General features: G+C 40.8%; 1 protein-coding gene across 2 annotated transcripts in view; it reads left to right on the top strand.

The window, feature by feature from the left end:
• LOC125882095 (melanoma receptor tyrosine-protein kinase-like) overlaps nt 1–24,808 on the top strand; it is a 101,677-nt gene that overhangs the window by 28,235 nt on the left and 48,634 nt on the right. For both annotated transcript variants that reach the window (XR_007448298.1, XM_049565763.1), the window contains exons 2-3: nt 17,766–17,917; nt 18,895–19,102. Coding sequence is in view for 1 of the 2 variants with exons in the window: in XM_049565763.1 (XP_049421720.1) it covers nt 17,766–17,917; nt 18,895–19,102 (360 nt within the window). In the remaining variant the exon portion in view is untranslated. The remainder of the gene's footprint in view (nt 1–17,765; nt 17,918–18,894; nt 19,103–24,808) is intronic.

The raw sequence follows: 24,808 nt of genomic DNA, 5'->3' as shown, positions 1-24,808 counted from the left end.
AGCATGCAGTTGCTCAGACCAGCAGTAAGATGTTGTTGTTGGGTGCAACTCAATCACCAGAATAAATGTTGGCATTGTACGTGTCTACAAACCATGGATATGTTACATTTGTATGCAACAGATATGTTGAAACTTTCTGTTTCAACAACACTGGGGTTAACACATTTGTTATCACATTACGTTATGTTCAGACACAAAAAACACTTGTATTGTACACTTGTTGTATTTAGGAAAATATCATTTTTGGGTAAAAAATACCTATGCAGTGACTGCTGGAAACATTGTGATGTGTCGCTAGAAAACGCGTTTTGGTCGCACAATTGCCTCTGGAATCACAGCAAAAGGTGGCTTTTGGTGTCATTGTCTGATGCTAAAATCACTGAGAAAGCACCAGTGTTCGACAACTTCTAAATGAGTACAGGCTGGAAACCCTCATGTTGAACACTCTGGCTGGAAACAGACCAGTTTTGTTGTTTAGTTTGGAGGACTTGTTGATCTCAGGTCAGTTTGGGTTCAGACTTGGGTCTGTATGTGTAACAGGGGTCCATCAGGCCATTCTTCAGGCAGCTGATTGGACAACTCGCTCTGTCAACAAGTAGACACACTGCCTCAGTGCCGAGAAACAACATGTTGACTGACTGAAGGTTGTTATTGTGAACACTGACTGTTAAAGAGCAGTCAGCAGCTATGCTTATTACAGCTAATTTAATACTCTCTCTCTCTCTCTCTCTCTCTCTCTCTCACACACACACACACACACACACACCTGAAAAACATGAATGTTGCAATGAGAGAGGAAGTGGAGAGAGTGTGTGGGTGCAGGTATGGGTGTGTGTGTTATCTCTTCATCTTTTGCAGGTTGTGAAACAGATAAATTCTTTGCCTTCTCTCTGAGCTCTGATTGGCTGCTGTGATTAGAATCTGGAGGACGTCCGCTGGAATCAAAGAAAACCTCTCTCTTCATAAAACAACAGACTGCAGCAAAAGCCTTTTTGTTTTGGTCAGATGTGGAAGTTGATTTGTTCCACATAGGAAGACAATTCATATTGAACAGTCAGAAGATGTTAGAACGTGTTAGAAACACTGCTGTATTCATCAAAGTGACTCAGACTTTTTGCTTCTAACAAGCTCATAATGACTTTTAAACCTCCTGGACCAGCACTCACCTACCTCTGTAGGGCAGAATTGTAATTAATATCTTTTTTTAAAGGAGACCTATTATGCTTTTTTAAGGGTCATATTGATATAAATATGTAATATCGGGGTCTAGTGGAATAGATTTATGAGCTTTAATGTTCAAAACACACATTATATGTCTTGTACTGCTCCTTGCTGCACCACCTCTGTCACCTCTGAAACGCTGTGTTTGGGCTTATATCCCGCCTCCCCAGCAGCCCAGTCTGCTCCGATTGGTCAGCTCGCTCAGTCTGTTCTGATTGGTGCAAGGCTTAGAAACGCCACGCCCCTGACCTTATCTGACTTCACCTCCGGATGCTGCCGCAAAACAACAACAGAGGCTAAGCTAATAATGGCGGCTGATCACCCTCATCAATTTGAGTGAAGAAATACAAGCCGATAGACTCGGAAGCCGCTTTGAATCAAAGATTGGAGCTGGACGTTTCTCCTCAGTGGTAAGTTTTTCTTTTGTAGCCGCCTCTCAGCTGTAACATGACAACTGTAACTTATCTGACGTTATGGTAACAACTGTATGTCTGTCCTCTGACTGAATGAAGTTGGAAAAGTCTGCTGCAGAGTACAGAAGGTTTCTAAAAATATAGTCACTACATAACGTGGAAACACCAACAGCAGCACTCAGTTGTTATATGACATGGTGTAAAGCATTACTTGTTTTTTTTTTATCTAAGCAGCCGTATCTATGATCAGACTAATGTAGCTTGTGTTGGATAATAATATCAAAGTTATTATAAATTCTGCTACGAACACATTCCCCATTAAAACCACAAAAGTTTTAACCCGTGGATTCATCAATTTTACCACAGCAGATTGAGATGACAGATTTGTGTATTATACGAAAACAAATGAATATAAATAACTGGTACATTCAGATGTCTCAGCTGTCATGTTTACTGAAACCATTCTACTAAAATGTAGCTGCATTTTATAATCATCTTTACCTTGTGTTTGTAATATACAATATGTACGATGTACCAGTGTATCACAGTTTCTCCACAGCATTTATATGAAATCAAAGTTTCATAGTAAAATGCATGTTGCTTCCTGGATCAGTATTTGTTCTATGCAGTGATGTTGTCTCCTGAGTCTATATTTGCTTACTTCTGAAACAGTATGCCTTGTGTCTTTTTTTATCTATTAGGTTTTGGGGTAATGGACCAGGTTCCAGTTCATCCTACATGTTTGATACACCATCCAGGCCTGGTGAATCTGTACACCCCACAGAACATTCACAACTGTGTAGACTCAATTCTGAACACTAAGGTTTCATTATACCAAAAAACCCACAAATGACAAATAAGTCTTTTGTCAAAAGAACTTTATTTTTAGCAAATGTAAAAAACAAAAACTACAAGAAATGTACTAAATAATATACAATAGATAGATATTTAAATATAAACACAGCAGTGATTTATCTGCAACACTAATAGTGTCCAATTCTTTCCATTCAGGCATCCATCCTGTCCTGTGTCCTTTGAGGGTCTCTCATACTGGGATGCCAGGTCCTTTGGGATGTGGATTTTGGGAAAGTCGAGCCTCATCAGGTCATCTACAGTCTGTAAAATATTGAATTTAAATAGAGAGTTCCTCATGTTTTTAAATTAAGTGCTTCCATGAGTCCATCCTTCTTGTATATATTTCAAGTGTTGCCACAACCATTTCTTATTTTTTTTCTGATGTTATTATGTTGGTAATAGCAATAAAATTATTTACAAATTACTGCATATAGGGTCTGGTTTTTTTTTTTACAGTTTTTGCTGAGGGTAAATATAAACTAAAAGAATACATTTTTACTCAGATTCCTCTGTAATAACAGAGTCACCAGGGTCACATGTTGAGTCATTAGATACTCCTAGCTCTGTTTAAGTTTCTCTCTCTTTCTCCTCTGACTCAACACAAGGTCTCGTACTTGGTTTGAATCCTATGCCCTTTATAGGTGTTGATGACAGCCGAAAGTCCAAATGAAAGAAAAAGGCAGTGCACTTGTGTAACACAACAGGGTGTCCAATGCAACACTTTAGTGTGATAGAACATGGTCAACATCTCCACACACACATCAAAGGATTTCAGTGTCTGCAGGAAGAACAGGCAGCTCTGCTCCTTCCTGTAGAGGGCGTCAGTGTTAGAAAACCAGTCCAGTTTATTCTCCAAGAGGACCCCCAGATATTTGTAGGTGTGCACCACCTCAATGTCCTCTCCTGTATGGAGACTGATTGCTGGGGTGACCTCTTCTGAAATCCACCATCATCTCCTTGGTTTTGGCTGTGTTCAGGTGGAGACAGCACTTACGGCACTAGTCCCTGAAGGCATCCACAAGGTCCCTGTACTCCTGCTCCTGATTGCTCCTGATACAAGCCACAATAACTGTATCATCAGTGTATTTTTGTATGTGGCAGGACTCTAAGTTGTACTTAAAGTCCACTGTGTAGGATGTGAACAGGAATGGTGCTAAAACAGTTCCTTGCAGTACACAAGTGCTGCTCCTGACTGTCCCAGACAAACAGCTTCCAAGCCTGACATACAGAGGCCGCTCTGTTAGGTAGTCTGTTATCCAGGAGGACAGGAAGCGATCTACTCCCATCCCCTCCAACGGGTCTCTCAGTATGGGGGGCTGGATAGAATTAAACACACCTGAAAAGTCAAGAAAAAGGATCCTCACACAACATCCCGGCTCCTCCAAGTAGATGTAGGCCCGATGCAGCTTATAAAGCCTCTGTGACCTCTGACTTCAGGAAGCTGGGGACCAGGCGCTCCAGGGTCTTCATAAACATCATTTAACTCAGCCAGGCGCCCCACCTTGGGCACCGGTACGAGACAAGATGTTTTCCACTGCACCAGGACTTTGCCTGTTCGAAGACTCCGGTTAGAGAGCCACTGAAGGGGCTCTGCTAGCTGGGCTGCAGTTTTTCAGGAGCCTTGGACACATTCCATCCAGGCCTGCAGCTTTCCCTGTACGCAGTCTCCTGAGCTCCACCTTTGCCTCTTCTGCTGTAAAGGACAGTGGTAGTTGGCCGTGGGTAGTAGATGTTGTAGCTGTAGCTGTAGCTGCAGTAGTGGGGGAGGGGCTACTTTCAGGTGACAGTGGAGCAGGAGCAGCAGTAGCAGATGACATTGTGGAAGGGGGGATGGATGCAGGGGTAGGGTGAACACTGCCCCCGCCATCAAACCTGTTAAAGAACAGGTTGAAGTTTTTGGCTTTGTCCACATCATCATCCATAACCTGGCTATTCGTCTTTGAATAGCCTGTGATGTTCCTCATTCCCTTTCACACCTCTCTGATGTTGTTCTGTTGCAGTTTACTCTCCACCTTTCTTTTGTAGTCCACCTTTGCCTGTCTCAGTCTCCCCTTCAGCTCATGTTGAACCTCCCTGAGCCTGTCCTTGTCCCCTTTCTTGAACGCCAGCTTTTTCTGGTTGAGGAGGTGCTTGATATTATTGTTAACCCAGGGTTTATTATTGGGGAAGCTGCGTACAGTCTTCACTGGCATCACAGTGTCCCTACAGAAGCTTAGATATTCTGTTAGAATACCCACCCTACTGTCCATGTCCATGTTGTTGTCCTGTGGCTGCAGTAGTACAGTCCAGTCTGTACATTCAAAACAGTCTCTGAGAGACTCACTGGTCTCTGGGGACCACTTCCTGACTGAGTGGGTGGTAGCAGGAAACCTTAATAGACAAGGTTTGTATGTAGGCTAGAGAGACCAGATTATGATCTGATCTGCCACGAGGTGGTAGGGCAGAGGCACTGTAGGCATCCTTGGCATTTCCATAAAACACATCTAGTGTCTTATTCTCCCTGGTGGGACAGTCCGCATACCGAACAAACCCAGAGAGATGGGAGGACAGAATATTGTTGTTAAAATCCCCCATTATTGCAACGTATGCACTAGGATGCTGAGTCTGAATCTTAGCAACAGTTTCATGGATGTCACATGCCACTGCCGTTGCTGCCTGCGGTGGAATGTAAACAATAATGGCAACAATGTGTGAAAACTCCCGTGGCATACTGTCTAAGACTGCCAACAGTTCATTATCCTGACAGCAGATCTTTTCCTTCACTGTGAAATATTCAGGATGAAACAATTTATTGTTCACAAGCAGGATAAATCCCCCACCTCTTTTTTTGCTGCTCGCCTTTGCGTCCCTGTCTGCTTGCACAGTAGAGAAGCCAGCCTCTGAACATCTTCCTAAGCTCAGCCAGTACCAGGTGTGTAACTCCGTAAGTGGTTGCTCTCAGAGCCAGAAGATTGTCCCTCGTATACACAACGTTACTTTTTTAATTTTAATTTTTTTAATTGGAAAAATTAACATCATTAAAAAAGAAAAAACACACTCAAACGTGACTTAAAAACAGGAGCTACTCAGACTTGCTGCCACCCTTAGTGGCGCATCTTTCAAAAACAAAAAAAATAGATAAATTATTTTTTTACCCTTTAAAACACTTAAGGTCTAACAGAAAAACGATTTAACTTTCTTAGTATGTTACAATCCATTAAGTATTTATTAAAACCCCAAAATTTGGGTTTAGTGACATAACTTGTCCTGAATAACAAAGCCAACCCATATCCATCATGGTAATTGGTGAACTTTTGGGGATTTTTAATGTTTTTACCACAAACAAAACTTATTAAAGGTTCCTCATTTATTTCTGGGCGGTTATGGGTCACCAGATTTGAACTCTTTCCCAACTCTGCAGTCAACTAAACCCAGCTGACGAGCTTGTTAGTTAACAAGATACAACATGTTTATCAGACAGACTCTGGAGTTGTTCTAAGGTGGATTTTTGTTGAACTGTTCATTTAAAGGGTGAAGCAAACATTGAGAAAGAGACAAAGGGAGGTGGACGACCTGTTGACTGAGATAATTGAGGCAGTTTGACCCAGAAAATTAGAACAGTTGATCTAACCACACACACACACACACACACACACACACACACACACACACACACACACACACACACACTGCTGAGTCAGCAGAAATGTGGAGGCAGAGGAAAGATGGCTGAAGAGGACTTGAAAGATACGGTTTCTTCATGTTCATCTTGTTGCTCTGATTAATTCGTGGTTTATCGCTCTGTAATCACACATTATCTCTCTCGCTGTAAGAGGGCAGTGTTACGATTTTCATCATGCAAAAAACACAGCAAATAGATCTTCTTCTAATTACCCTCATTCTGCAGGCCTTTAAACCACACCTTACAGAAACTCTTTCAGCCGTAGCTGTAGTCTGTAATGGTCATGGCTGAGAACACAGACAGTAATGCTAGAAAAATGCAAACAGGACTAAATGTCAGAGAGGTGGTGGAAATGAGCTGGTATATATACACCTGGGTGATGAGGGGAAATGGGAGGCAGGTGAGTATGAAGGAGGGGGGAGATCAGGTGATGACAGGAGGACAGGAAGGAGTGGCTGGGTCTGGAATGATATGAGCATTAGGAGATTTTTTCTAATTTTAACTGATTAGATTTTGGTGGTTAAGAGTTAGGGCTACCTTGCACCCATCTAAGTGTGATATAAATTTGGCACAAATGTCCACTTTGAGTTGAGGATAGATGGAAGTGGTTTTGGTTTTGATTTTGGTGGTCGAAGGTCAAGGTTCAAGGTCACTGTGACCTCACAAAACATGTTTTTGGCCATAACTCAAGAATTCATGGGCTAATTATGACAAAACTTCACACAAATGTCTAATAGGATAAAATGATGAAATGGCGAGATTTTATATCCAAAGGGTCAAAGGTCAACTTCACTGTGACATCATAATTTTCTGCAACACTTATTTTGGCCATTACTTAACGTCATATCTCACAGGAGACATTTGGTCAAATACTGAATTGGTTACTCTGATCTTGTAAATCTGCTGTATAGCTCTTCTGTGCTGCCGGGGTTTAAGATGTGTGTGAAGCATCTTCTAACCGCTTCATCCTCTTGAGGGTCGCGGGGGGGCTGGAGCCTATCCCAGCTACATCGGGCGAGAGGCAGGGTACACCCTGGACAGGTCGCCAGACTATCACAGGGCTGACACATAGAGACAAACAACCATTCACGCTCACATTCACACCTATGGACAATTTAGAGTTATCAATTAACCTAGTCCCCAATCTGCATGTCTTTGGACTGTGGGAGGAAGCCGGAGTGCCCGGAGAGAACCCACGCTGACACGGGGAGAACATGCAAACTCCGCACAGAAGGGCTCCCACGCCCGGGATTGAACCGGCAACCCTCTTGCTGTGAGGCGAGAGTGCTAACCACCATATCACCGTGCCGCCCCTGTGTGAAGCATCCATGTTTTAAAATTAGTTGTAGCTTCTTTGCAGCAACATGCATATGACTGTCATGTCATGGTGACATATGAATCTGGACAGACATGGATGTAAAGTGTAACTGCAACTTGACTGGTTCGTGGAGGCAAACACAGTAACTCTAGTTTTTCAACATTTGGGGTGACACATATTATTCTGGGAGTCTGGGCTTCCTCACCCAACAAATGTATCAGATAAAATGTACAATCAGCTACAAGTTGTAATTTTTCCAGATGTTTAGTTCTGATGTATTCAGACTGCCTTGCAAAGCTGCTGAGACAATAAACATTTGTCTTCTATATGATGAAGACTGCAAAAGCATTCCTGCATTATCTTTGGTAAATGGACCTGCATTTGCATAGCACCTTTCTAGTCATCCAACCACTCAAAGTGCTTTTTACACTATTGGTCACATTCATACACTGGTTCCCGAGGCTACCATGCAAGGTGCTACCTGCTACTCCGTTTTTAACACACTCACACACTGATGGAAGCATCATCGGGAGCAGTTTTGAGTTCAGTAACTGCCGATCTTCTGATTGGTAGACGACCTGCTCTACCTCTGAGCCACAGCCGCCCATGCCTTTGTAGCGAAACACACACACACACACACACACACACACACACACACACACACACACAGGAGCACTCCTTTCATGTACAGTGTGCCGTACAGCAGCTGAGGACGCCATCCAAGAAACAATCTGACAGATCAGACCTGTTCCTGAACAAACGGCATTCTCTGTGTGTGTGTGTGTGTGTGTGTGTGTGTGTGTGTGTGTGTGTGTGTGCGCAGTGAAGTGTGTGTACTTGTAAAATTGTCACTATCAGTGTCTCTTTCATGCGCACAGATAAAAGCTCATCATATCTGTTTATTATTACAAGGTTCCCACAGTCCTGGAAGTCATGGAATTTCACAATCACATTTTCAAGGCATGGAGAAGTCATGGAATTAGTAAAAACATGTGACTTTGACACATGGCTGCTGTGCACTTCCTGTTTCAAACCGATGTTTAACATTGGTTTCTTTGAACCATGACTGCCATCATTCTCTAACATGTAGTTCTTACTGTAACCACAACAGCCATAACAAAGAAGTAATTTTAACCCAAACTATGATTTTCTTTTCTGCATTGCGTTTGTGCCTAGACCAAACCAAGCCTTACCCAGAGCACTGTCACATTATGAAACTGATTTATTTTGTAATAGTTTTGGATTTCAGATCAGAAAACACTGTGTCTGAAAACATGTCATGTGACATTACGTTAGTAACAACCATACTTACTTTAAGCCAAGCTATGATGTTTTGTTCTAAACCTAACCACAGACTATTGTTGCCTAAGCTTCAAGGAAACTATAAAAGATGGAGAGGACATGACGTCAGTGACAGTGCTCAAATTTTGCATTGGAGCCAGACTTTGGTGTCTATTGGAGTCAGTAGGGCAGGCAAAGCAAATCACACTGTAACCCATCATATTGTTGTTGTGTCACCCTTGACCGAAAAATCATTCCACCAGATTAAAAAACACACATTACATGATGTTGACTGATGTTTTTTTTTTTTTTTTTTTTTAAATCTAACTGTGTGTTTGTTTTCGTTGTTACTGGTCTCAAAACATATCATGGCTCTCTACATCAGCTGCATATAGCTCATCTCAAGCCCCTGTTTGCTTCAAGATTTCATGATACATGACCACAGGTAGGGGTAGGTCTGACCTGTTATCACTGATCAGACTGCAGTTATAACCACATCGGTCTGTTAATGGCTCTGACTATTATTCTTACTGGACTTAGTAAATATCGGTCAAACTAGAACTTGATACCATGCAATTTGCCTCAGTGATTTACTTTCATGGAGAGGCTGTAACATTTGCTGTCACTCCCTGACACCACAGCTCCCTGTCTGTTTCTTTTACACCTTTACAGGGATTATTTCTTACTAATATTGTGGTTTTATTTCCCAGTTAATGTAGGGTGTCTGCTGGCTACTGTTAGCTAAACAAAGTGCAAATGCCAGCTTAGCTAATTGACAAACAAAGTAACAAGTACTGGTAACGGATTAAAGTGCAGATGCATGATAATTTGACAATTAGCACCACCTCCTGATTATATTAGGAAGCATTATAGAGCTGGCTAACATTAGCCTTCCTTATAATTATTAAATATCATTAATAGTTTCAAGTTTGGTTAGTTATTGATAATCCTAACAGCAGTGTTAGCTATCTTGGAGCAAACAGGGGCTTGAGTTGAGTTATATGCAGCTGTTGAACATCTGTTTAGAGACCAAAAACAAGGGAAAAAACGCACACACTTAGATATAAAACATCAGTCAACAAAACCTAATGTGTGTTTTTTAATTTTGTGGAAAGATTTTTCAGTAAAAGTTGAAAGAACAAAGATATGATGGGTTATAGTGTGATTTGAATCCAATAGAACTGACACCAAAGTCTGGCTCCTTGAATGCCGTCACTGACATCATGACCTTTCCTTCTGTTAGAGTTTACTTGCTAAACTTAGGGAAATAAACCAAAAAACAAAGTATTTAACCAACGTTTTAAGTTTATTTTGAAAAAGACAGTATGCATGTAATGAGCAGAAACATTTCCTGTCAAAACCAGAAGTATATTTTGAAAAAGACACAATGCATGTAAAGAGCGTAAATTGACACGCCACCCTTAACATCCAAAACTAACACAGGAGTAATTAGGAAAATAGTCTTTGGTCATTTAAACAGATCAGTATTACAGATAGCAAGCGCAGTTTCATTGTATAGGTGTCTTTATTGTACAATGACAATAAAGACTATCTTATCTTATCTTATCTTATCTTATCTTATCTTATTGTCTTTTTCAGAATAAGGGCAAAAACTGGAATATTTTGTGCATGTAAATGTAGTGAGTGAAGAGGCACAGAGGAAAGAGAGGAGGAACAGGATAAAGATGTAGTGGGAGGATGGATGAGTCAGGGAACTGAAGGACAGAAGAGAAAAGAGGAACTGAGGGAGAAAAGAGAGGAAAATAGGGAACAGAGAAGGGAATTAACAAGTGGGAGAGGACAGATGACAGAGGAGAAGAGAGAGGAAGAAGGAGACTACAGGAAAGTAAAGAAAGAAAAAGTTATTTTTTAAAAGGTTATTTTAATTTCTAATGTTAGTTTTATATTTACATTATGAATAAATATACTCTATGTGGTTCTGTATGTGTGTCCAGATGTGGGCTGCTCCCCACGGGGCTCTGACAAATGGGCTGCCCCCAAAGTGAGCCGTCAGCCAATCACACAGAGGCAGAGAGCAGTGCAGGCTGCAGCTGTGTTGTCTTTGTGACATCACAGCTGGGAGCCAGCCAGCAGGAATGATGCCAAGTGAAACAAGTTGAGACCAAAGTCATCATCACTTCAGGGACTAATAATCTCTATTTTCATCACCATACTGTTAGCTAGGTTTTTCCCGGTGTGTAATGAGCATTACAGCCTCATGATGGTGGTCAACGTTTTGTTCATACTCTTGGGAAGACGTAGTCAGTGTTGTCTATTCTCACTTGAACTCTGGCATTTGTTTCCTGCTGAATCAGATCAGGTGTGGTGAGAAATCTGCAGGACAGGTGAGACAAACTCTGCTGCAGGCTGTTGGTCAGGAAGCTGCAGGATTTTATACTCCAGAAGCCTGGACAGAGCATGTCTCTCTTCCTGGTATCAGACTCGTTACTTTTTAAACCCTCCTGACAAACACTTCTCATCCTGTGATGTCACAGGATGGTGTTTTAATTTCATCCTGAATGGTCTGAGTTGTTTCAGAGGTTCTGCAGGAAGTTGCTCACTCGTACAAACGGAGCCTGTAGGGTTTCATTCCACTCTGAGATTATTGAGGTGTCCTGCAGCTGCTGTTGAACTCGTTCTTCTTTGTAAAGGTTCCACACCTTCCTGCTCCTCCCTGACAAGTCTCTTTTAATACTTCACACAATGACGTCTTATCTGGAAACATTACCTGAGCGACACCTGACTGGATGTAACCATGAAATCCAAACAGGTTCAAATGTTCAATGCGTATTTAATAACCACAGTATGAATTTAGAAAACAAGTTGTCAGGTACCAGTGGTGGAAAGTACTGCATTTAAATACAATTTTGAAGTACTTGTACTTTACTGGAATATTTAAATTTGATGTTACTTTGTACTTCCACTCAACTACATCTTGGAGGCATATACTGTATGCTTTACTTCACTAGTTGTATTTTCAGATTAAGATTTTACAAAAAGGAAAGTGAAATGTGTTTTAAACAAAAACAGAATAAAGACATGCCAGAAAAACTAACTAAAGCCTCTTTTCCCGCTGCATAAAAACCCACTAACTAAGCCACTAAATGTTATGGTAAAGGTTATTATCAGCATTCAGTCCCGGGTGAAATGACTGCAGTAGTTATGGGTATTTATCAGTTCCAGCTCTGATCTGCAATGATAGACATATGACACCTGGGTTTAGCCTCTTTCCCAGCAAGATGCAATGACAGGCTGCCACAAAATACCATCCATCTCCGTCTAAGCAGCGCTCGAACATTGATCCATATTTAATCAATCAATCAATCAATCAATTTTATTTATAAAGCCCAATATCACAAATCACAATTTGCCTCACAGGGCTTTACAGCATACGACATCCCTCTGTCCTTAAGACCCTCACAGCGGATAAGGAAAAACTCCCTAAAAAAACCCCTTTAACGGGGGGAAAAAAACGGTAGAAACCTCAGGAAGAGCAACTGAGGAGGGATCCCTCTTCCAGGACGGACAGACGTGCAATAGATGTCGTACAGAACAGATCAACATGATAAATTAACAGTAATCCATATGACACAGGGAGAGAGAGAGAGAGAGAGAGAGAGAGAGAGAGAGGGAGAGAGAGAGAGAGAGAGCGAGAGAGAGATATGCAGGTAATGACAGTATCTTACAACAACATTAATGGAAGTAATAATATTATAGTTATAGTTCTGGTTACTGCGATACAATATGTTGAAAGTATGTATTAATACCTGGCAGTATACATGTGTGACAATAATCATATGTGTATAATAACAGAAGAAGTATGACTAATGACTAATGATAGCAGCAGCAGCAGGAGGCATCTGGCAGGACCACGGCAGCAGCACAACCACACACGTCACGCTGTCCAGGCACCGCTGCGATATGAGTTAATCTGAGAGACAGTGGAGCACAAAGGCTCCGGAGAAGAAGCCGAGTTAGTGACATCCAGAATGGCCGAGTTAGCAAGATGCAGTAATAGGACACGAGAGAGAGAGAGAGAAGGAGAGGAGGTGCTTGGTGTATTATAGGAGCTCCCCTGGCAGACTAGGCCTAAGTCAGCCTAACTAGGGGCTGGTAAATGCCAAGCCTGAGCCAGCCCTAACTATAAGCTTTATCAAAGAGGAAAGTCTTAAGTCTAGTCTTAAATGTGGAGACGGTGTCTGCCTCCCGGACCGTAACAGGAAGATGATTCCACAGGAGAGGAGCCTGATAACTGAAGGCTCTGGCTCCTGATCTACTTTTGGAGACTTTAGGGACCACGAGTAACCCTGCGTTCTCAGAGCGCAGTGTCCTGGTGGGATAATATGGCACTATGAGCTCTCTAAGATATGATGGAGCTTGACCATTTAGAGCTTTATAAGTTAACAGTAGGATTTTAAATTCAATTCTGGATTTTACAGGGAGCCAGTGCAGAGAAGCTAAAACAGGAGAGATATGATGGCGTTTCTTAGTTCCTGTTAGTACACGTGCTGCTGCATTCTGAATTAGCTGGAGAGTTTTTAAGGACTTACTAGAGCTACCTGATAATAGAGAGTTACAATAATCCAGCCTTGAGGTAACAAAAGCGTGGACCAATTTTTCTGCATCTTTTGGGTCAGGATAGGCCTAATTTTCGCAATATTACACAGATGAAAAAATGCAGTCCGTGAGGTTTGCTTTAAATGAGAATTAAAAGACAAATCTTGATCAAATGTTACTCCGAGGTTTCTTACGGTAGTGGCAGGGCCAGAGCAATGCCATCTAGAGAAACTATGTCATCAGATAAAGAGTCTCTGAGTTGTTTGGGGCCAAGAACAATAACTTCAGTTTTGTCTGAATTTAACATCAGGAAATTGGTGCTCATCAAGTTTTATGTCTTTAAGGCAATTATGGAGTTTAGTTAATTGATTGCTTTCTTCTGGCTTCATTGATAAATACAACTGAGTATCATCCATAACAATGAAATTTATAGAGTGATTTCTAATGATGTTACCTAACGAAGCATATATAGAGTAAACAGGATTGGTCCGAGCACAGAACCTTGCGGAACTCCAAAACAAACTTTAGTACGTAAGGATGGTTCATTGCGAACGTCAACAAATTGAAAACGATCAGATAAATAAGATTTAAACCAGCTTAGTGCTGAACCTTTTAAGTCAATTAAGTGATCCAGTCTCCGCAGTAGAATTTGATGGTCAATTGTGTCAAACGCCGCACTAAGATCTAATAAAACAAGTACAGAGACGAGTCCTTTGTCCTTTGGTCATTTGTAATTTTAACTAGAGCTGTCTCAGTGCTATGATGCACTCTAAATCCTGACTGAAATTCCTCAAATAAATTATTATCCTGGAGAAAATCACACAGCTGGTCTGCGACTACTTTCTCAAGGATCTTTGACATAAAGGGAAGATTAGATATTGGTCTATAGTTGGCTAACACCTCTGGATCCAGGGTGGGCTTTTTAGTAGAGGTTTAATTACAGCTACCTTAAAAGACTGTGTGCGTAGCCTGTTAATAAGGATATATTGATCATATCTAATATATGAGTGTTAACTAAAGGAAAGACCTCCTTAAGTAGCCTAGTTGGAATGGGGTCTAAGAGACACGTTGATGATTTGGATGAAGAAATCACTGCAGTCAATTCTTGAAGAGAAATTGGGGAGAAGCAATCTAAATATATATTAGGTTTTACAGCTGTGTCTGAGGTTAGATAGGTACTATCTGAGGGCAGGAGGTCATGAATTTTGCCTCTAATAGTTAGAATTTTGTCATTAAAAAAGCTCATAAAATCATTACTGCTAAGGGGAATACAAGGCTCAATAGAGCTTTGACTCTCAGTCAGCCTGGCTACAGTGCTGAAAAGAAACCTGGGGTTGTTCTTATTGTCTTCTATTAGAGCTGAGTAATAGTTTGCTCTGGCATTGCGGAGGCCCCTCTTATAAGTTTTGAGACTGTCTGTCCAGATTAAACGAGATTCTTCCAGTTTGGTTAATCGCCAATTCCTTTCAAATTTTAATATTTGTTTTAACTTACGGGTTTGAGAGTTATACCAAGGAGCGAACTTTCTTTGCTTTTTAACTTCTTTTTAAGAGGAGCTACAGAGTCGTCGGCGTTGTTCGTAGCGAGCCTACGGTGCTATCAACAAAATGATCAATTCGGGAGAGGTTAAAGTCGGCACGGAAACCTCTGTTACTGAAGGTATTGGTATTGAATTTAACGACGGTAATCTTTTCCTTAAGTTTTGCGACAGCACTATCTGATAAACATCTAGTATAGTAACTGTTGCTGAGTGGCGTGTAATCGAGTAAAAGAAATCAAAAGTAATCAGATAATGATCCGATAGCGAGGGATTCTGAGGAAAGACTTTTAGGTTATCAATTTCAATTCCATACGTCAGAACTAGATCAAGGGTATGGTTAAAACAATGAGTAGGTTCATGTACACCCTGACTGAAGCCAATGGAATCTAATAATGAGATAAACGCGGTAGCCAGGGAGTCATTATCAACGTCGACATGAATGTTAAAATCGCCTACAATAATAACTTTATCTGATTTAAGAACTAAACTGGATAAAAACTCTGAGAATTCAGATAAAAATTCAGAATACGGGCCAGGAGCACGGTACACTATAACAAATAAAAGTGGCTGCGAGGTTTTCCAGGTCGGATGTAAAAGACTAAGAACGAGGCTTTCAAATGAATTATAATCTAATTTAGGTTTAGGGCTGATTAACAGACTAGAGTTAAAAATGGCTGCAACTCCCCCTCCTCGGCCGCTGCCTCGAGGAATGTCGGTATTATTATGACTGGGAGGAGTGGACTCATTTAGACATATATTCATCTTGACACAGCCAGGTTTCAGTGAGACTGAGTAAATCAATATGATTATCTGATATTAATTCGTTTACTAACACTGCTTTAGACGATAGAGACCTGATATTTAACAGTCCGCATTTAATTCTCCTGTTTTGTCTTTCTGTCACAGAAGAGGTTTTAATTTTTATGAGGTTGTTATGCACAACTCCTCTTTGTTTAATTTTAGATTTAGATAATTTAGGCGGTCGGGGGACAGACACCGTTTGTATAAAACTATTAAAACTATGGCTAGGTAACTGAACTAGAAGCTCAGAGAGGCGTTTAGGACTGCGACTCTGAGTCCTGGTCTCAACTCTGGGTTGTCAGGGATTTAAATTACTAATAAAGTTTGCCAGGTTCCTAGAAATGAGAGCAGCTCCATCCAAAGTGGGATGAATGCCGTCTCTCCTAATAAGACCAGGTTTTCCCCAGAAAGTTTGCCAATTATTATTATTTAGTGGCACCAAGTTTGAGAGAGAGGCGGAATTAGTGAGAAATGTATTAAAAAATGTAACCACCATAACATTTTCACTCGCCTCCATCCTGCTTTCTACTGTTTACTAACCTGCTCTCTGACCTGTCTGTGACATCAAATATGATGCACCACCCACCCACAGATCAACTGAGTCAGTCTTTCAACAAGAAATAATCAGTCTTTATTGGTTCTACTGAATAACTTATTGTTTAGACTGTAATATAAGACAATTATAAGCCTCTTTCACACATAGTTCCCCCAGAATAACTGTTAAAAACCTTTCAGGCACCTGTGACTTTCACTTTTCACACATACACTACTGTCCATCTCTTGCCTTTTCAACATGCCATGGCAATGCTGGAATAGATCAGGTAAGGGACAGTCCTGGCAGTAAATCTTTTGAACTCATACACCTCGGATTTAACAGTGTACAAACACATTTTTAAGTTACCATACTGTTGTAACTGTGTAAATTGAGAGAAGTATATGTTATTATCCACAAGGAATTTGATTTTGTCATTATATTGTTTTATATATACTGTTTGCTAGTCTTTATACTTGTATCCGACTGTTTGCTACTTTTTGTATTTTGCACCTATCTTTTTTCTTTTGCACCCTACTGTTAGCTACTTTTACCTTTACTGTTAGCTAGTTTTTGTTCTGTTTGTTTGTTTTTTGCACCCTACTGTTAGCTTGGGTTTTTTGATACCATACTGTTTTTATGCACCTCACTTTTAGCTTTTCGGACCATGCTGTTAGCTAATTTTTTATATTGCACCTTACTGTTAGGGTTTTTTTTTTTTTTTTTTTTTTTTGCACCATACGGTTAGCCAGTATTTTTTTTAAAAATATCATACTGGGTTTTTTTGCACCCTACTGTTGGATAGTTTTTATATTTTTCACCTTACTGTTAGCTATTTGTTTGCACCATACTGTTAGCTAGGTTTGTTACTGCACCCTAATTTACACCTTACTGTAATCCAGTTTCTATATTTGCTATATTTTGCATTTTGCTTAACATTTGCTGTTTTGCTTTGTTATTTTAGTTCTTGTACATTACACAATTCAAATATTTTGACAGCAGAGTCTTGTGATTGGTTCTCTTGCTCCACGTGAAAGCGTCTTTCGTCAGATGGACATAACCCTTTACTTGCTTGTTCCCGCAGTGTTACTGCTTTCACTCACAACACAGCCAAACCGGCATTTTCCCTGAAATGTTACAAGGTCTTGAGGCGGGTATGCTGGCAGTGTAGATTTCCCTGTTCCCATTCATACATGACCCCATGCAGAAAGTGTTCTTGAACATTTCAGAGATAGACTGTATGTGTGAAAGGGGATCTTTTCATCCACATCAACACAACATAAATGCAAGAGCACTCATTTTAAAGCAACTGGAAAATAAAATAACTAAAATAACTTTTGTTTTATATTGTACGTTTCCTCACACCCTGACTTTAAAGGGTTAAGTTATCAGTTTTATATGTTAATATCCTCAAAATTTAACTAAAAACATGCAAATGCCACATAGGCTCTTATTAGGAAAGCATGAATGGTTGTTGAAAGTTTTCCCGTTCACTTCAATGCAACCTGAGAAATCAGGAAAATAGTGGCCATTAGATGAACTGTAACTAACTTATATCACTCTCCCCCTCTCTCTTTATCTATCAGTGTGTCAGGGAATGAGTAACCAGCTGACATTGTTGGGGACCCATGATAATCATTATGACAACATGGTGAGGATGTACTCCAACTGCTCTGTGGTCCTGGAGAACCTGGAGATCACCTACACCCGGGAGCACCAGGACCTGTCCTTCCTCCAGGTCTGTCTCCAGTACTAAATTTGTGTGGTGTCAAACACACCTTTTATTCCTGCTGATCGTTTTAAAATCATCCATCAGTTTTTGGATTTGAGCTGCTGGTTTCAGCTCATTTCTATGAAACTTCATTTTTCTGTTGGAGTGACATTTTCCCTACTGTAGTGCTGCAGATGTGAGCAGGGTGCTTTTTAAAAACTGTCTTTGTGTTGCATTTGAGGACGCTCTGACATTCGTGAACTGATGCCAAACAGCATTACCTTGAGGAGCTCAGAAAAATCAAAGCCCAGAAGATAAACACGGACACTTTGAAAAGAATCGTGGATTTTACAAAAAGTTGCAGCGAAGCAGGTCAAAGCGTCTTTCACTGTGTCAACAGAGGGAGTTCAAAACAGTCCCTGCTCACAGCTGCATGTTCAGGAATGACTCTAACTGTGTAATGTTAAATAATCCCTCTGCAACAAGTCTCACATCAACTGTACAGGATTTCCTTAATCGATCATTGAACATATTAAGAATCAATAGATTGTTATTGTGTTTAAATTTTTGGCATGGGCCCAACACTGTCCAGAATCCAAGTAAATGAGGCATTTTAGGCAATAAATACAAATGGTTTGTTGCTCTTCAATGAATGGCAGATAATAATAATAATACTTTATATTTAAACAGAAAGAGACTGAGTGTACTGGTGACACTGATCTCCTCACAGCAGACTTTAGTCTTTGTTGTGGATGAATATATTTTCAATTAGTTAACCAATAAACAGTAAGTAGTTAACGTCCCTAAAATGATGTGAAACCTTTGGCTGCTTCAAAGGAAGAGAACCAGTCTAAATGCTGTTGGGTGACTGTTGGAAAATGATGAGCAAGAATTTAAAATATGTCCACTTTGTAGATGTAAAGTCACTGAGAGCACATCAATGAGATCTAAAACAAAACAAAAACATACAAAAAACAAACATTGATGATTTCTTCTTTCTTCAGTCCATCCAGGAAGTTGGCGGCTACATTCTGATCGCCATGAACGAGGCTGCCAACATCCCGTTGGTCAATCTGAGGCTGATCCGAGGCCAGAACCTCTACGAAAACCAATACGCTCTGCTGGTGATATCCAACTACAACAGGAACACCTCTTCTGCAACTCTCAACTACACCAGTGGGCTGAGACAGCTGCAGCTCAGCAGCCTGACGGGTAAACCCACACACGCACGCACACACACACACACACACACACACACACACACACAAAACCCTGTACTGATTTACTGGTGAAGACCCTCACTGACATAATGCATCCCTTAGCCCCTTACATACAAGGTAGTGAAAATTCTGTCATGATCTATTATTATCTATATCTATGTTATTTTAATTTTAACAATAGTAAGGCATATATAATAGCATTTAATTTTTATTCATTTATTATCATTTTTTTTTAGTGATTCTTAAGTACAAGCTCATAGATTATACATTTGTAAGCTGGGGTTTAGTGATACTTAAGCAGTAAAGTTATGGCTTGTTTCGAAGGTTTTGTAACCTCTGTTCTGTGGAGGTAAGTTTACATACAATAGTCAACTATAACGATAAAATAAAAGAATGATTTTATGAAACATAACATTCTGAGGATTTTTCAGTCAGAGTCACTGCAAGTGCTATTATTGGCATTGAGTTATAGAAGTCTGAACACACATAAGGAGGAGTGCTCCAGGAATAAGTCCTAAAGCCAGGTAATTAGTTAGTATGTTAGTGTCCCTGGTTCCCTCGTCTTGAAGTTAGTGGGTTTTTTGAATGTGTTTTTAGTTAAATGTCTAATATAGACTCTTTTGTTAACTCAAGCTGAAGAGACTTTCACGTTTTGTTCTACAACACAGAATACATCAGTAAATACCCCATTGGGAATTCTGAAGCTTTTACTGTATGTGTTTTAAAAAGGTGGTTGCTAACAAGTGGCTAAATGAGACTACAAAACATCATCAAGCTGAACATGGCTTTACAGCTGTGTTGCAGGAGAAATGTTCAGTCATGCGACTGTGATGTAGTTTGTTTATAGCCTAATGTTAGCTTTATACCACTGGCAAATGTATTTACGCTGCAAAAATCATAAAAGTGGTGTTCATTTGTGAAGATTATCTTGCTGAACAAAATGTGTAAGTATCATTAACTTTTGTTTGTCACAGAGCTTATTTTCTGCAATTAAATCAAATCCCATAGGCTTTTTGATGAGGGAAACAAGGCAATGCCAACTTCCATATTGGCCTACGGAAAAACATCATCCCTGGAGCACTCTATTTCAGCCTGAATATTTCCTTGAAAAGAAATGCCTGCAGATGACTATAACTGGGGCTTATTGGCTGGAAAACAGAGTGGGACCACAGCATCAAGCCTCATCTAGTCCGAGTTCAAAGTAGATAACAGTACCACAGAAAATGAATATTTTACACATGGTTTTACCAAGGGTATGTCTAGATTCCCAAAAAAGGACATTTGGAGACTCCAAAGGAATCTTGGTAACCGTGGTCACACACTGAGGATAAAAAGGCTCCTTGTCCTGATTCTAATCTGAACCTTAAAAGCAAGTCTGAACCCTCAAACAGACCTTTGAAGGTGAGGACTGGCCAAAATGTCCTTGCTTTCCAAAAATGTCCTGACTTCCTAGGTCTAAAAGTCACATTGGTTCTCACAATCATAGATATATAAGTACTCACGCTCTTAAAATATGAAGTATACAAACCTACACACACAGGGCCAGAGAAAGTTTCCCCAGCAAATATACAGAGCTGGTGAGTAGTTCAAGGGGCCTTGATTTTATGGACCTCCAGGGCAATTAAACAGAACCAGTGAGTAGTACAGGGACACTCAGAGTGTTGAGCTTCCAGTGAATACACAGAGCCAGAGGGTGTGAGAGCAGTGGTGAAGTGGTAGTTGATTAGGGGGGTGTAGTACTGGGTAGATGAGTCGATTACAGAGGAGAAGTGGGTATACTCTACTAAATATGTCAATGACATGTTGGCTGATAGGTGAGTAGACTTTAAAGGACTAGATAAAGAGGTGGGTATACCTTGCTGATAAGAAGGGCTGGTTACTTACTGCTGATGAGTGTCAGGGATGTTGCCACGCTTGCTGTACTGGCAGCAGGCCTGGGAGGGTGGAGGTGGGGTGGAGTTTGCACACTATTTAGAAATCTTCAGTCAACACCAGATTGTACTCTGGCAGCAGGAAATAGACCGCACTCTCACAAACTTTAGCTGATGACGTTGATGTTTCACAGTGCGTATTTACCCTGTCAGTGTGAGATCCAGCAGTGTTAACTAGACTTAAAGTGTTTCGTAGCTCTGCATCTGAAGCTGGAGGTGGTGAAGGATGTGATGGAACTTGAGTTGTGGTTTTGATGTGTGATATAATTAAGTTTACCTGTAGCAAAAAAAAATATTTGAGATGGATCTTTACGCACAATAATAAATTCATTCTGTAGATTTATTGAAAATTTTGAATTAAAATGAAATTTTGTCTTCCAATACGGCATTAGCCTGCGACCCTGTGTCTTCATATGAGGACATTGCATTTTGGATTTGCTCCACCTTATACTTAATTCTGCTTAACTTTGACCTGCTGTCTTCATTTGTGGACACTTTTTCAATCTTATGGAAGCAGGAGCACAATAGATCAGTGTACAAACAAGGAAAGCAAAAGTGGACAAGGCAGAAACCTGATCAAATTTTGTGAATGTTAACAGGCAGAGCTTGTATTGTATCCGTTGTCGGACAGGGAGCCGGTGGAGTTGAATGAGGACTGGTGTGATGTGATCCGAGGACTTGGTACGAGTGATGATTCTGGCAGCAGAGTTCTGGATGGATTGTAGACGGTGAATGAGTTTATGTGGTAAGCCAGTGAGGAGGGAGTTACAGTAATCCAGGTGAGAAGTGACCAGAGCATTTATGAAGACTTCAGTGGAGTGTTGGGCGAGGGAGGGCGAAGTCTGGAGATATTGCGGAGATGGAAAGAGGCTGTGTGTGAGATGTTATTGATGCGGGATGTGAATGAGAGGGTGCTGTCAAAAATATCGCCGAGACTTTGGCCACGAGACCTTGTGGAACAACGTGAGTGATTGGTGAGGGTGATGATCTGGTTTGTCCTTGGATTAACTGAGAAGGGTCAGACAGATATGAATGGAACCACTGAAGAGGAATGCCAGAGACCCCCGTGCCAGCCAGACGATCTAGGAGGATGGCGTGGGATATTGTGTCGAAGGTGGCACTGACGTCCAGGAGTATGAGGATGGTGAGAAGGCCAGAATCCGCTGCCAGAAGAAGGTAATTTTTTATTTGAGTGAGAGCTGTTTTTGTGCTGTGATTGGGACGGAAACCAGACTGGAAAGGCTCAAGGAGGTTATTTTTTGATAGATGATCTTGAAGTTGGGAGGCTACTGTGCGTTCAATAACTTTTGAGATGAATGAGAGGTTTGAGATAGGGCGATAGTTATTGAATTCATTTGGGTCCAGGCCAGGTTTCTTTAATATGGGTGTGACTGAAGCAGTTTTGAGTAGGGAGGGAACAATACCAGTTGACAGGGAGGAGTGAACAATTTGTGTAATGAAAGGGGAGAGCGTGGGGAGACAAGCCTTGACCAGTGTAGTAGGAAGTGGAGTGAGTAGACAAGTAGTAGACTTGGAAGACATGATCAGTTGGGATACTTGTTGATTTGAGGGAACATGAAAGGCAGATAGGCTACTGGTGGGCCAGACAGTAGCACTTAATCAAGGAGTGTTTAACTGAGAAGACAGGGAAGGAGTAAGCTGGTGGTGTATGGAATACACTTTATGGTTTATGAAGTCCAAGAATTGCTGACACTGAAGGGCTGACGTGAAGCGGGTGCCAGTTTCTTTGGGCTTGAGTAGTGTATTAACTGTGGAAAACAGAGTCCTGGTATTGTTTCCGTCAAATTGGATGATGTTGGAGTAATAGGCAGATTTGACAGCATTTAGAGCAGTCTTATAGGAGGTGATGTGATCTGAGTACATTTGAGAGTGAACAGTGAGTCCAGTTTTCTTGGCAAGGTGCTCAAGGTGGCGACCTTGCATTTTAAGTTGGCGGAGTTCTGAGGTAAACCACGGAGTGGACCTAGAAAAAGTCACTGTGCGGGTTTTCAATGGAGCCAGGGTGTCCAGTGCAGCGAGTATTATGTTATTGTAATGATCAACAAGTTCAGCAGTGGAGAAAAGGTGTCAATGAGAGATTGACATAGAAATTAAACTGTTCAGTTCTGTGATATTGATGTTCTTAATATTACGGAAGGACATGATACGCTCTTGACGGGATTTGCAGACAGGAAGGTTGACATCAAAAGTTAAGAATTTGTGATCTGACAACGGAAGTTCTTTACCAGAAAGATTAAATGGAACAACACCAGAGCAACAGATCAGGTCCAAAATATGACCCTTATTGATTGTTGGAAATACAACATACTGAGTGACTTCAAAACTGTCCAGGTTGGAGGTAAAGTTGTTGAGAACATAATTTTAGGTCTCACATGGCGGCACCAATTATGTTGGGAACATAAATTCAGGGCGTCATAAAATTATTAATTATTTCCGATAGCCAATTTACAACAATATTAGGCCTCACCAAGGGGACACCATTAATGTTGTAAATTGGCTATCGGAAATAATTAATAATTTTTGATAATAATTAAAAATTATGTTGAATAATGTGACTTAATTAACATTAAATCACCTCGTGGGGCACCATTCCCGTAAAGGGAAAATTATAGCCAGTTAAAGATATCAGTCTCATAAAATACGCTAAACTATTAACTTAGAATTTTGATTAATAATTAAATTAATGACAATAACCAAAATTAACAGTAAAACCTTGAAGGATTTCGGAGTTCTTGACGTAGCAATGGCTGACTATTCATTCACTCTTGTGCAACATTAAACAGACAGCAGGTATGATTCCAAACAATTATATTTATTCACAAAATAAGCAAAGCAAAACCAAAACACACAAACTCTAACTAACTATATACAAGCTTGGTGTGTATATGTGTGAGTGTGTGTGTGTGTGTGTGTGTGTGTGTGTGTGTGTGTGTGTCTGCGAGAGAGAGAGAGAGAGAGAGAGAGAGAGAGAGAGAGAGAGAGAGAGAGAGAGAGAGACAAAGGCGGGTGTGATGATCAAAGAGCCGTTTGCCTACAAAACAAAATGGCTGACAACAGAGAGCTACAAGATGGCCAAATCAAAGCTGGCTTCAGATCCGGGGAGGTGTTTGTCTGACCGTGTGGTCAGGACAAAGACAAAGGAAGAGAAGCGGGAACTTTGAGTTGCCTCTTTGGGTGTAGCTCTGTTGAAAGTCTATTTGTTGATGAGTCTATGTGGATGTGATTTGTGTTGCAATATTGGTCTGGATTTGTGCAGAGGCACAGCAATCATTCAATGACAGCATTAACTTACATACAACAAGTTAAACAGTCCTACTTAGCCTGTAAAGCTGTGTTAAAGCTATGCCCAGTTGTTACGTTACTGATCCTTGAGTGAATGGGAAGAAAGAGTCAGTTGGTGGTGTGCTGCTTTGTTAGCTGGCAGAAGAAGGCTGGAAAGAGCTGTGGTTACAGATGCAGTCTTTGATGTGTCCTTTGTTCCAAAGGTTAAACTCTGAGGAAGCTGGTCACTCGAGGTCTTTACAGAGTTAGACGCTGGATGCTAACTTACTTGGTTCTCCTTGTTGCTAGAAAGCTAGTTGCAAACCTTGTGCTTGCAAGTCTAACTTCTCTGGTTCAGGTTTGCCTGTGCCTTGAGCATGGGCAAGTTGTGGTCCAGGAAAAAGACAGTCTGTGAGCAATTGCCCTCCCTTCAGTGGGTTGGGGCAATGGAGCAGGGGTCTGGGTATCTGGTCTGGTCCAGGCCC

The sequence above is a fragment of the Epinephelus fuscoguttatus genome, linkage group LG21 (genome assembly GCF_011397635.1).
Source record: "Epinephelus fuscoguttatus linkage group LG21, E.fuscoguttatus.final_Chr_v1".
Lineage (NCBI taxonomy): Eukaryota > Metazoa > Chordata > Actinopteri > Perciformes > Serranidae > Epinephelus > Epinephelus fuscoguttatus.
Note: the sequence above shows the minus strand (reverse complement) of the source record. Positions and strands in the feature narration are given on the sequence as shown.